The 14,610-nt window shown below is 37.4% G+C and overlaps 1 protein-coding gene across 1 annotated transcript; it reads right to left on the bottom strand.

The window, feature by feature from the left end:
- Positions 1–493: 493 nt before the first annotated feature.
- On the bottom strand, positions 494–910 carry LOC142173455 (uncharacterized). Its single transcript, XM_075239049.1, has one exon. The coding sequence runs from the start codon at positions 908–910 to the stop codon at positions 494–496; it is 417 nt and encodes a 138-aa protein (XP_075095150.1).
- Positions 911–14,610: the final 13,700 nt, after the last annotated feature.

Here is a 14,610-nt window from a genome sequence, read left to right as displayed (position 1 = left end):
CATGTATAAGTTATTTATATTTTCCTACACATTGCATGAAAAACAATCGATCCGTGTAAGAAAAGAACAAACTTAGCTGCTTCTCTTTTCTTTATTCCTAATATTTTATCCATGTACATGAAAAAATTGAGGTCCCGATGTACTAGTTTTTTTTTTTCAAAGGAAGATGGGAATTGAGGGTCAAGTAACAAAAGTTGTTCCAGGGTGCTTGTAAACTTTTTCTTAAAGAGAATTAAAGTAACGGAAAGGAAAATCAAAAGCGTTAAAAGATCACTTAGACTAGGATACTAATTAATTAGATATTACCCCTCGTTTGTGAGATTTGTGAAATATTGAATCTTCATTTTATTTTTCCGAAAATACATATATTTTTAAGAACTACATAAGTAGTATTATTAAGCACAATAAAAATTACATGATATTTATTCATTAGCTACTACGAATAGGCAAAAATAAAAATCAAACTACTCAATCATTTTTAACCATGGATCCATCACATCAAGTGGTTTATTTTTCCATCAGGGTGCTCAAAGAAATCTGCCACATCCAAATGGGTGATGTCAAATTCATTGTCATAGACAAAATTAGCTTCAGCGTCTTTATTCTTTAGAGATGCTTGATAAAGCTCAACCAAATGTTTTGATATGCGACAAATATTTTTCCAATGCCCTTTTCCACCGCAACGATAGCATTCAGTTTCTGAACCCTTTGCGTTCGTCTTCTCATCTTTCCCTTTACACTTTTGGAAGTTATTTTTCTTTGGGAAATGATTAACACTAGGAAAATTTCTTCCTTGGCCACGGCCACGAATAGGGCCATGACCTTTTCCACGCTTAGCATAATGAGAATACACCTCATCCAATTTAGGCAATGGTGTAGACCCAGTGGGTCGATTTTCGTGATTTCTCATAAGTAAGTCATTATTTCGTTCAGCCACAAGGGGAAGAGAAATCAACTCAGAGTACTTCTTGAAACCTTTCTCTCGGTACTTGTCAGGACCCAAACCGCAGGGCCGCGACGGGCACCCGGTGCCTTACACAACCGAGTACCAATGTAATATATCTTTCTTATCATACCGTCATGGGTAAGTGGGCCAGAAGGGACGTCATGAGATAACATGAATAAAACATAAGGTAATACGAGATATAGGACGACCCATCATCATATAGATACTTATACATGTGACATACGGGCCTATAAGGGCGACATGATCATTTGTATACTCAAAACATAGGCCGATAAGGCCATACAAGTATCCATATACATGCCATTTATCTACAAGCCTCTAAGAGTACATAAATGTCATAAAGGTCGGGATAGGGCCCCTCCATACCAATCAATACATATTTAAATCATACTGACCAAATAGGCAACTCCGGAGCAAGTGGAGTACACAAACACCTTCCGTTGAGCTGATAGCCTACTAGGAGAACTCTCAACCTATCTATCGGGACCTGCGGGCATAAAACGTAGCGTCCCCAAGCAAAACGGATGTCAGTAAAGATAAATTACCAAGTATGTAAGGCATGAAAGTAGTATATAAAAGACATGAAAGAAACATAGAGTAAAGAACTCAACCTGTAATTCTGAATAGCTTTGTGAATCATGAAAAATTTATAATGTCATGCATGTGCGTATAAGCATCATACCATGCATAGGTATATGCGTACATAATATCATCAAGCCTCTGAGGGCATCCCATCATATCATCTCAGCCACTGTGGGCAAAATCATCATCATATACCAGCTGATCAGGTGGTGGTGCATATATAAAGCCATAACCTTTTCCCATATCCCATATACATATATTCACATATATAATGCCATCTGGTCATGGGTCAATGTATATGTATAATGAATGCAATGCATAATGAAGTAAGTAAGTAAGATTTCTCGGAATGTCATAAGATCAATATGCCTTCGGATAAACTTTAGCAACTTACGTATTTTTCTGATACCCATGAACAGAAGATATAATAATAGGACACATGGGGAATCAAGAACATAGGCACCCCTAGTACTTCTATGAATAGAGTCATTTATGAAAGTTCCGCGTTTGCACGTTTCGTTTGTATCATATGGATCATGCCAACAGAATAGAATGGATAGCCTTAACATACCTTAATTCCATTGAGTCATTAATACCTTCCAAGCAATTCTTCAAACAACTCAATTCAATCTACCATACCATAAAGAGATTCAAAATCAGTGTTTAGTAAAGGCTAAGTCTGCAACTTAAACTAGTAGCTCATTTATGTAAATTTGGGCAGCATCTCCCCGTAACAAGAGCCTCCTCCAACATCATATACCAACAACAATGACCAGATCAATCTAGAAATACATAATTATCAATAACAAGACACCATATAACAACAACAAGTCACAACTACTTCACGACGAACGGCTAGCTCTGATTGAAACTCATATACCCCGTATCACCCCTTATAGACTTCTTAACTTAACTTAACTTAACAGTATCATTAACAAGATAATGAAGTAATTCATCAATGATTCCATCCTTATACCATATATTTATAACAAAAAAAATAATCCACAACTCCAACTATCCTCAATTAGCAACTTTATTCACTAGTTCATGGCTAGTCCATCCATTTAACTTAATCAACATCAAGATAACCTTAAGAACATGAAATAACAATATATAATTACCTCGTACATTGGATTCAAGTCGAGATCCATGTTATATATAGCTTACAATAGCCCAACACACCCCAATCACTTCATACCCAAAACGACAACTATAGCAGCGCCAAACACCCCGAAAATATTACAAAGAACGACTAATCCACCATTTTGCCATTATGTGGTGTTTCTCCACACCATTTCTCCTCCAAAACTCCATTAAACAGTAGCAAAATAGACAGCCCAAAAGCAACACGAAACAGCCCACAAAACAGTCCACTACAAGTCAAATAACTCGAACTCACAACTTCCGATCACCGCCCCGTGAGTTCTAACTATTAGGAAATGCATTTATCAACCTTCCTTGATATTTAAAAGCTTAAATACAGAAAGTAGGAATTTTTTTACTATTAAATACATTCCAAAACTCAAACTACAAAGAAAAAGAGAGGCGATATAGCTATACTTACGTTACAGGGATTGTTTTAATGTTATTGCTTCTTGATTTCATGCCCGGGATGATAATCTTGTTTCAAGCCCTTGTATAAAGCTTATGGGTAAGGTTAGATATGTTATTTGGTCGTGATATATGGAAAAATGGAGAAATAGACGAGATAAGGGATGTAAATATCCCGTTTTTTTAAAAGTCAAAAAGGTGCTACTTGGCACCCTCGCATTGGCCCTTCTTCAAACGCTTATGTCTTTTTATCCGAATGTCGTATGAATGAAAGGTTAAGAGCATTGGAAATTAAATTCCAAGACCTTCAATTTGGTATATAATATGTCCCAAAAACCCCATATAGCACACGAAATGTATTGCTCAAAAAGCTCCGTTACAAGGCAAATTCTTAGTCGGTTTTTCGGCAACTTTAATTCGATTATTCCCAAACTTTATATTTCATATTCAAACATAATATATAGTCATATAATAAATTTAAACTCATTTAAATCGTGATTAACATGTCTCATATTCATTACGTCACCTTGGGACGCACAAGGTGTAACAATCTTCCCCCATTAGAAACATTCGTCCTCAAATGCTAAACTCCCAGAAATCTATAGAATGTTTTGCAGAGTCTCCTCTGTAATGGTACTACTACCAACCTGTCACACAACAAACCCAACCATACAAAGCCACATAGGGTCACAATCATCAATAACACCAATGGACTCACACGACCAATAACAATAACTAACATAAGAATCAAGTATTATATACGTACCTAAAGGCTCTGATGTCTTAGTCCGATCCTCCTCTGGAAGAAGAAACAACTGAGGATACCTAGTCTTTATTTCTTCTTCAGCTTCCCAAGACATCTCCTCCACATTATTGTTTCTCCAAAGTACTTTGACCGAAGCTACATCCATAGTTCTCAATCTCCGAACTTGTCTATCTAGTATAGCAATGGGAGCTTCCTTATATGATAGCTGCTCTGTAACCTGAACATCATCAACTTGAGTGACTTTAGAGGGATCTCCAATACACTTACGAAGCATAGACACATAAAATACTGGATGTATAGACTCCAAGTTGGAAGTCAAGTCTAACTCGTATACTACTTGGCCTACTCTGCGTATAATCTTATAAGGTCCAATGTACCGAGGGATAAGCTTTCCATTCTTACCGAATCTCATAATGCCTTTCATCGGTGATACATTTAGGAATACCCAGTCGTCTACCTGAAACTCCAAGTCTCGTTGTCGATTATCTGCATAGGACTTCTGACAACTCTGAGCTACTAATAGCCTTTCCCTTATAAGCTTAATCTTCTCAACTACCTGTTGTATCAACTCTAGTCCTACTAACTTAGTTTTCCCAATATCGAACCATCCAATAAGAGACCTACACTTCCGTCCGTACAGAGCTTCATATGAAGCCATCTGTATGCTGGAATGATAACTATTATTATATGCAAACTCAATAAGTGGTAGATGATCATCCCAGCTACCCATGAAGTCCATCACACAAGTCTGTAGCATATCCTCCAGTATCTGAATAGTACGCTCAGCATGACCGTCTGTCTGGGGATGAAATGCTGTACTAAGACTTACCCGAGTCCCCAATCCTTTTTGGAAGGACCTCCAGAAATTAGTGGTAAACTGAGCTCCTCTATATGAGATAATATATATAGGGACACCATGAAGTTGTACTATCTCCTTAATGTAAAGCCTTGCATAATTCTCTGATAAATACGTAGTCCTGATAGGCAGAAAATGGGCTGATTTTGTAAGTCTATCAACAATAACCCATATAGAATCGAATTTATGTTGGGTACGAGGTAAGCCTATGATGAAATCCATATTAATCACTTCCCATTTCCAAGTCGGAATCTCTATAGCCTGCAATAATCCACCGGGTTTCTGATGCTCAGTCTTAACCTGCTGACAATTAGGGCACTGAGCAACAAACTCTGCTATATCCTTCTTCATTCCGTCCCACCAGTATATTTCCCTTATATCATGATACATCTTCGTCTCTCCTGGATGAATAGAATAATGAGAATAGTGAGCTTCTCCCATAACCTACTGACGCAACCCTTCCATATTAGGAACACATAATCGACCTCGATATCTGAGGACTCCATCTCCTGTAATCTCATATGATCTCAAATATCATCTTTTGATTTTTTTTCTTCTTCCCGTTCATTAGCCACGATAGGTACCACTTTCTTATGGAGTGCATACAATGTTGTAGTGAGACTATTGTTACAAGACCATTTTTTTCTTTATGTCTGTAAGGCCCCGTTAAAAGTTTCCTAATGATTTAAGATTTTAAAGTGCGCCAACGGTATTTGGGAATAATGTGTTCGAGCATTAAAGGAGAACCTTGGTATAGAACCATATTATTTTGAATCAAAAAATATATGTTTAAGGTATTTTGGAACATACTAAGGAGTTTAGTGAATGGCAAGAATTCGTGTGGAATAAGTTGGATAAATTAAGTGGAAAGGATGTCTCAATTCACACAAGATCCTAATTCAAAAGCATTTTTCTACCAAACTATAACGACCTAGGAGGTGATCTACCTATCAAATTAAATCACTTTGAGAGTAGTTTCTAATGCTTTAAACCGTTCTTCATTTGGACACTCCTACAAGAAGTTATGTTCAAATTCCCAAAGGCTGGAAGAATGTGATCGTGCTATAGCCCTCGCGAATCCAGGTCAGTAGCGCGCTAGACCGTGCTATATCCCTCGCGAAGCCTGGTCCATAGCTCACTACAGATCTCACGAAGCCTAGTCTGCAGCTTACTACAGAGCTCACGAAGCCTGGTCCGCAGCTCGCTACAGACCGTGCCTAGCCTGGTCTATAGCCCGATCCGGATTTTTGAGGGTGCATTTTTCTAATTTCATAACCTGACCCTAGTTCCTATAAAACGATCTTAGGGTAATTTTGGATGGACAATCTAATATTTTTAGAGAGGGTAAAGTGCCCTAGAGTGAGAGGAGTAATTCCTAAGCCCTTGTTCATCAAATCTTGCTCAAGCATTGAAATCCAATAAGAAATCCATCAAGTTCTTCATCTAAGAGGTAAGGTTCCATACCCTAATTTTCAATTTCGTATTTGCGTAGAAGATGGTTGATTAGGAGTATGATTCATGGGTGTAAGAGTATTATTTATACATGCATGTACCAATAAGGTTTGTGGAAATATTGTTAAGCTCAAATAAGTAAAGATTGGGTTGTGAAATAAAAAAAATCTTGTAGAAGAACCTTGTAGTCAAATTTGCACACCTAGTGTTTGATAAAATGCTCAAATGAGCTGAAACCACGAATATCTTCCTAATTATAGTTTAATTTTGTTATGTCTCAAAATAAATTAGGATTGCCAGGATTTTCGGAATGTCGTAGTAATTTAAGAAAAATTCAAAGCGAGGTTTGTTGGCTAAACTACTCTCTTAGAATTGAATTCCATGATGTTCCCTTAAGTTTCAAGTATGGTTGGCTCAAGTTCCTTATTCCCATATTCTGAGTTTTTTCCAATAAATTTGATTGTCCCGAATAAGCAAAGTGTCGAGAATTATGTATTCAAAAGATGTTCAGAATGTTCCTATCACATTATGTTATCCTTCGGAAATATATTCAAGAATGATATGTGTATTAAAATGTTATGGCTTTGAGTAGTGTTTCAAATGAAAGTTATCATGCCAAATTGTGGGAGAAAAACTAGATATGCTTAAGACCCTTAATTGCTCATATGTGTACCTAAAGTCTTGGTTGAAAATTCCTTATTGTTGATAATGTATAAATATGCTCGAAAGTGAAAGAAGTGAGTTGGTGATATAAATTGTGGCCACCGTGCCAAGAATGAAAATTTCACTTGGTGCCAATGGTGCTAATGAAATGAAGTGATATGAGAAAGTTTAATAAATGATCCTTGATTCAATTGTTCCAAATTGACTTTGAAAATAGGTTTGCCTAAATCTTATGTACTCAAGTCGTGCCCAAATCGGGTTGTTTCAACTAATGCTATGCTTTGTAAGTATTTCCAACGTGTTTTGAGCTCTTATGTATTCATGAGTTAAAAATGTGTATTGCCCTTTGGGGGAAAAGTGTTTCAATAATAAATGATGTGTTACTTGTTTATGATTTTAAATTGTGCTTCGATTGCCAATTATTTTACTCCATTTCTTGGAAAGAAATCCATTGTGTTTAAAGTCTTCACTACTAATGAACCTAAAGTTGTGATTTTCGGAATATTCTATTTGTTTATATTTATGATGGTGATCCATGAAAGGAAAAAAATTAAAGTGTGGATTATGAAATACGTCCATTGTGCCATGAATGAAGAATCATATGTATGGCCATGAGAGCTAATGAAATAATGATGTTGTAAGTGGATGAAAATGCCAATAAGGCTATAAATGGTGTGGAAGGTTATAAGGTAAATGCATTTTTATTGTTATTTACCTTGTATGCAAATCGTTGTTGTTATTGGTTGAAAATACTAGTGGGGATTTATACAATGTGGAAGATGATGAGGTAAATACATTTGCACCTATGTTATTTTTGTGAACTATTCCCCTTATTTGGGATGAAATTGATGTGATAAAATTATTCCTCTTAATTGGAATAAGATTGATTCATATAAAAGGGTTGATGTCTCGAATAAGACAGCCTAGCCGATCGGGTCGTGATCGGATACCATGTCGCACACATGGTGGTGATTGTGCTAGAAATTGTAATTGTAATTGAGATTTTGGTTGATGTCTTCAAATAAGACAACCTAGCCGATCGGGTCGTGATCGGACTCCGTGCTAAAAGTACGGTGGTATTGGTATTGTAAAAGGTGATATTGTGAACAGTGGTATATCGGTGCTAAAGATCTCCCAACCAAAAATAATATTATCATCATATTTTGATTATCACTTCACAGTATTATTTTCGTATTTTAAAAATTATTTTGTTTTAACTTGGCATTTGAAAATCATTGATTGTGACTTGATGTTTCTTTGGTTATCCCATTTTTTTATATTGGCATTCTATTTTGAAAGTGGACAGTTAGCTTTACATACTAGTACTATTCCATATGTACTAATGTCCCTTTTGCCTGGGGCGCTGCATCTTCAATAGATGCAGGTGGTTCATCAGCGGGCAGCTTTGGTCCTCGTTAGCAGTCACTCTCTATTCAGTAGGTTTTGGTGAGCCCTACTTTATTCCGGGCCTAATGTCATTTGAGTTTTACATTGTGTTTTAAGGTATAGCCGGGGCCTTGTTGTCAGCACTTTCATAATACTCTTCTATTATACTTAGAGTCTCCGTAGACATGTTGTGGGTGATATTTGATGTGGGGAGTTAAACTAGAAATGTTGGTACTTGGCAAAAATATTTTTCATTATATCTATAAACTTGTAATATTTTGAAAATTATAAATGAAGCTGCTAATGGAAATGAAATCTTTTCAGTGCTTGATTAATGGAGTACATCTCCTCTTTATTCATAGATGAGTTTGGGTACAAGAAAATCTAACAGTCTTGCTTGGCCGAGTTCACTCGGTTGAGCGCCGGTTGTGCTCCCCGAGTTCGTGGCGTGACAAACTTGGTATCAGAGCCTAAGGTTTTAAAGTGTCCTAGGATGTCTCGGAGCCGTGTCTAGTAGAGTCCTTCTTATCGGTGTGTTGTCGACCACATCTATAATGAGGAGGCTACTTGGACATTTAGGAATTTCACACTTCTTTGATACTCCATATCGTGCGATAGAGCTCAAGATAGGAAGCTAATTTCCTCGTCATATCTCATTTTCCATATTAGTAACCCACGGGTTCGAGGCAGCGAGGAGGTATTGAAAGAACCAGTTGCTAGGGGAAGTGTCCTTGTTCCTATTAATGTTACCGTACCACCGAAATATATGGTGAGAGCACCTAAGAAATGAAAGAGGATTATTGGCATCAATAAGCCAGAATTGATATGAAAGAAGAGCCACTCAGGTTTATGTTGGATGATTCTTAAAATATGTTATGGTTGTGGAAAGATGGGGCACAAGAAGAACAAAAGCCCTTAGGTTGGTTACACCCATCCTGGTCTGCCCGATATGCGGGCGGAAACATTTTACGTCGTGTTGTGAGTACGCTCAGGAGTGTGTTAGGGTTGGAAGGCTTGGGAAATTCCAATGGCCCACATAACAAATCAGTATAGAGATTGTTACTCCCTCGATGAAGGCTTGGAGGAAGGATATGGGGAATGTTTTTTTTTTTGTATACAAAAAGGGTAAATATCAGGTCAGTGGGGCGAGTCAGTTTAGTGGACCTCATCCCCGTTGCGTGAAGTGTAGGAGATATCATTCAGGGGTATGTAACTATGGTTCCAATGTATGTTATAGATGTGGAGTCGAGGGGCATCAATTAAGGTATTTCCATGTCAATAAAAAATCACCAAGTAAGTCACTCCTTGCTACCTTATTGTGAACACCGTATTATTTTTCTTGTTGTATATGTACATCCATATTGAAAGGGGCCTACACAAATATGGTCTTAACCAAAACGTTGAATCACAAAACATTGCATGTACTTACTTTCTGAACGACACGCATTATTCGTGAAGCCACTCTATCACAAATTCTCTTACTTAAAATCTCTGGTGGAACTGAGCTCTATAATTATTTCATTGGATTGAGTTATAACTCTAGGATTAATACTTCCCACTTGCTTCCCTAAATTCTCAACAAGGGACTATACCTGATGAAATATTTTTTCAGAATGTTTTGATTCACATGGATAACATCTGCTCACTTGTGCCTATGCACGAACCACCATAATATTTACCTATGTGGTATCAAATCTAATGTAAATCATCCTAGTGTTGAGATCCTTCTTGAGCCCCTCTTTTTCTCTTTGGTGTTTGTGGGTCCTATGATTGGAACAATTACTTTAATCCTTTGTGAATATTATCATGAATCATTTTTACTGTCTAGTAACATGAGAGCATATCTCAACACCTATCATATGTGTACATGTAAATTGAAAGGGGTCACTTCTCTGCATAAAGTTTCTAGGAAATTTAAAATTTTCACAAATTCATCACAAAAAGATCTTTTTGTTCACCCATCTCAATATGACTTTCATGTCCATCTAGAGCATGCCTCAGTGAGTAACTCACTTTGTTCCTAGTATTGTAGTTGCCAGTGAAGTGGCCTGATATGGCACCTTGAGAGTTGTTATGGTAGAAACATGTCTAGCTCATAGCAAAGTGTTCATTCTCTCTAACTAATACATGATTTCACCCCAATATTACGATGTCCTAGCTATGTGGTTTCACTCGTGAACGGTTGAAATTAGATGTTTTCAGATTTTGGCACATATCATGAATATATTAATTTGAAAGACAAGTTTGTCGTATCCCTAGTCCTCTCATATAGGATTAACTATTGGCAAGGGATGAGCTGTCAGAATGATAATAATCTCGCAAGTGTTCAATTTATTTTTCAACCTCATGGGCTTGTGGCATATCTATTCTTTATGTTAGTTAATGTTAAGAGCGTAATGTAATTTCATACATTTTGAAAGCTATATCATATTCAGGGTGCCATAATATTCTCATCTCGAGTTAAACTGATTTCCCCTACATTCCAAGAGGCGACTGGTGTCACGTACTTAGCTATTTCTCTTTGAGGCCTACTATTGCCAAACATGGCATATATGGAATGAAACAATTGTTACTGCCCTTTTCATAACTCATAGTCTTCCAAGAATAGCTGATGCTAATGTCTTTATCCTCCCAATCATGCCTCCCATATGTCACATGTCTAAAATGACTCATTTCTTTTAAATCTCAGAATCATGAACATGGTCCCTACATTATCAATGCCTACTAGGCAACTCTATGCCTCATTTGTCGAATCAATAATGTCATCACAATGATTAACCATGTCAGCACTATTGGTAGTAACCTTCATGTCTCTTAGGATATAACCTCCTGAAATAACCTGCTGAGAACATTGATGGAATCTTGAAAGATTTCAGCCCAATCTCGTACCTCATTGTTCCTATTTATAGTAACCTATGGGGGTTGAAGTGTAAGGCCCCATAAAAGTTTATCCTAAAAATCCGGGTTCCGTGATGCCAAGGTAGGTGTAGAGGTTAATAACAATAGAAATTCTTCATGGCGAGCCGCGGTTTGGACTTTTTGGATTGAACAATGCGCTGGGAGTTGAAGGAAAATGTTGGGCATAAGTACGCATTTCTGCGGCCTATTTTGTGGCCGTAGAACCATTCTACGGACCGTAGACTGGTCGCAGAGTGAGGCAGATTTCTGGGGCATTTTTGATGCCCAATTTCTCAGCCATTATGCAACCGCATAACCATTTTGCGGGCCGTATTCTTGTCGCATATCCTGCCTTAGGATGTTTCGGAGGGAGGTTCTGCGGTGCACTATGTGACCGCAGAATAGGTCTACGGGCCGCATAGTGACCGCAGACCAGACCAATTCCTTTCCAGTTCTTTCCCCCATTTTCGCGGTCATTTCGTGGACTGCATCCGTTCCAGAGCTTCATTTTTGGGGGTTTTAAATCCGACCCAATCCCATTAAAACACACCCCATAGACTATTTTGAGCACATTTATGACATTTTAGAGTGAGAGGGAGAGTTCTTAGAGTGGGGGAACAATCTTTAACCATTATCCACCAATTCTTGCTCAAATATTGAGGAATTAACAAAGGGAGTCTTCACCCTAAAGGTAAGAACCTATGTCCTAGCTCGCAATTTCAAAATTTTGCAATAATGGGGTAATTAGAGAGGCAATTATTAGGTGTGGGGGTTGTTGTCTTGCATGCATGTATCCTTGAAGTATGTGGGAAGGTTGTGAGCTAAAAATGGTAGAGAGTGGGTTGGGAAAAGATGAAATCTTCCACAAAAGGGGCTTAAAATATTGATGCACATCTAGTCTTTGATAATATGCTTAAATGAGCTAAAACCATGTTCATCTTCCTAATTTTGGTTCAATTTTGTTATATTGCTAAAATAGATTGAAGTGACTAATATTCCAGAACATCTTAGAGTTTTAAGAAGCTCAATTGAGGTATGTTGGCTAAACCCCCTTCTTCTTAGAATCGAATCCCACGATGTTCATGTAATTGGAGTAAGCCCTTGATCATTATAGAATTGGAGATTGCTAATGTGTTTTTGTTGAAGGATGTAAGTTCAATATTTATTCTAAATGCTTCATCATGTTATCTTGTTATTGAGGATGTCTTAAAAAATGTGGAATATGTGTTAGAAATGTTAAGATTTTATGTCTAGATCGAAATAAAGGTTATTATGCCCAAGTTGTATGAAAAGCCTCTATGTGCCTAAGATACCCAAATTGCTCATATGTGAATTTAATGTCTTGAATGGGAAGCCTTATTGTTGTTGATAACGATAATGATCTTGAATGTGAAAAAGGGGTCAGGAATTATGAAATACGGTTAAGTGCCAAGAATGACTTGAAATCGTGATCACTAGTGCCAATGAATTGAAAGATATGAAAGAAGTATGATGTGAGATGGTTGACTGGAAATGGTAACATCTTGGGTGAAACGGCCTAGCCGATCAGGCCGTGATCAGACGCCATGCCACACATATAGTGGTACTATGCTGGAAAGGATAATTGAAATTGTTGTTATGATAAATATCTCAAATGAGATGACCTAGCCGATCGGGTCGCGATCGGACTCCGTGTAAGAATACAAAGGTATTGTGAATTGTGGAATATTGGCACTAAAGATCACTTAACCTAATGACGTGGGAGTTGAATTGAAAACTTATGTGACCTTTAAATTGATGTTTTAATATTATTTTAAAGCTCTTATTGAATTTTTGACTGTTCCTCTTTTATTATTATTCATTCTATTGATTTGGTGTTTAGCTATACATACTAGTACTATTCGATAGTACTAACGTCCCTTTTGCCGGGGACACTGCATCTTTAAATGGATGCAAGTGATTTCATAGCAGACAGTGTTGATCACAGATAGTGTTGCATCCTCTTCTTAGCATACTCGATGAGCCCTATTTCATTCCGGGGTCATATATTGTACCTTTTGTTTATATTATGGTAACTTTTGAGGTATAGCCGAGGCCTTGTTGCCGGCACCATCTATACTGTCTTCTGTATCTTTAGAGGCTCAGTAGACACTATGTGGGTTGTATATGGGTGTTGGGAATGTTAAATAAGTTATGTTTTATTTGATCACTTATTCCACTCGAACTATAAGAGATGTGTATTTTGAGACTTAAAGGCGCAATGACTAATGAAACGATTTAGGATTATATGAATGCGATTCCTACTGTATAATTAATGAAATCACGTCTTTTCTGGATCATGGGTTAATTGGGTAGAAAGTATCTAACAGGGCTTGCTCGGCCGGGTTTACTCGGTTGATCGCCGGTTACGCTTCCCGAGGTTGGGGCATGACAAACTTGGTATCAAAGCCTAAGGTTTTAAAGTGTCCTAGGATGTGTCGGAGCTGTGTCTGGTAGAGTCCTTTTTATCGGTGTGTTGTTGACCACATATATAAGTTGGAGGCTACATGGATATTTAGGAATGTTACCTTTCTTCAACACTCCAGATTGTGCGATACAACTTGACTATAAGATCGTCTTCTAACTCGTGCATTGAGATTCAAGGTAAGTTTAAATGCTCTTTCGTCTATTCCAAGTAATATTGTCATATGACATGACCAATGGGCAAAGGCATGAATATTAAGGAGATAGCATATACATCTTGTTGAACGAGTGGTATAGGTATATAGGATAAGTACATAGTACCATGAGCATAATTTATTCGAGAAAAGTGTTAAAAATGGTTACCCCACCTCCAAAGAGGCATTGATTTGATAAGTGAGACGTAAGCTTGAATAGCACATGTGGGTAGTGTGGGAAGCATGTAAATGATCCTAAGGTGTGAGAGAAAATTAGTTTTATAAGAACATGATATATGGTAGGCATGACCAGGAGATTAATGATGAGAGTGTAAGTCCCTCCCAGGAGACAAGAAGTTATGAAAGGAGAGTCAATTGAACCCACGATGAGAAGATCCTTGTACTTCAAACTTTATAAGATTCTAGAAATGTACGAAGTTGTATTACACTCCTAAAGGATATTGACATGAGGAATTGGAATCCCAAGCCCGTGTGCCTGAATAAGAGAAGAGAACTTATGAGGTTAATACCATGGCGACTTAATCTCCTTAATAGTCAAACATATATATGAGGGATAGAGTTATGAAACATATGCCCCTGAAGTTGCTAAATTCAAGACTTTTGTCGAAATCCGGGACATTCGCCCCAAGTGGGGGAAGAAAGGCTATAGTGAGGCCACTTAAATATAATGAAACAAGAGTAAGACCATGTGGCTATGATGTTTGAATATTTTGTTGAAGACAGGTGTAGTCTAGAAAAGAGATAATGGGTAACGTGATTCTCTTAAAGGATATGCTAATGATAGACCACTAGTACCCCAAAAAGGTGGAAGGTTAAGGAAGGTAAATTCTTC

This window comes from Nicotiana tabacum, chromosome 19, assembly GCF_000715075.1.
Source record: "Nicotiana tabacum cultivar K326 chromosome 19, ASM71507v2, whole genome shotgun sequence".
Classification (NCBI taxonomy): domain Eukaryota; kingdom Viridiplantae; phylum Streptophyta; class Magnoliopsida; order Solanales; family Solanaceae; genus Nicotiana; species Nicotiana tabacum.
The sequence above is the reverse complement of the archived record's forward strand: the minus strand, read 5'-3'. Positions and strand labels throughout refer to the sequence as shown.

Bases quoted from the DNA above. Each gene is read 5' to 3' on its own strand.
- LOC142173455 (XM_075239049.1), bottom strand. From the start codon at position 910: ATGAGAAATCACGAAAATCGACCCACTGGGTCTACACCATTGCCTAAA.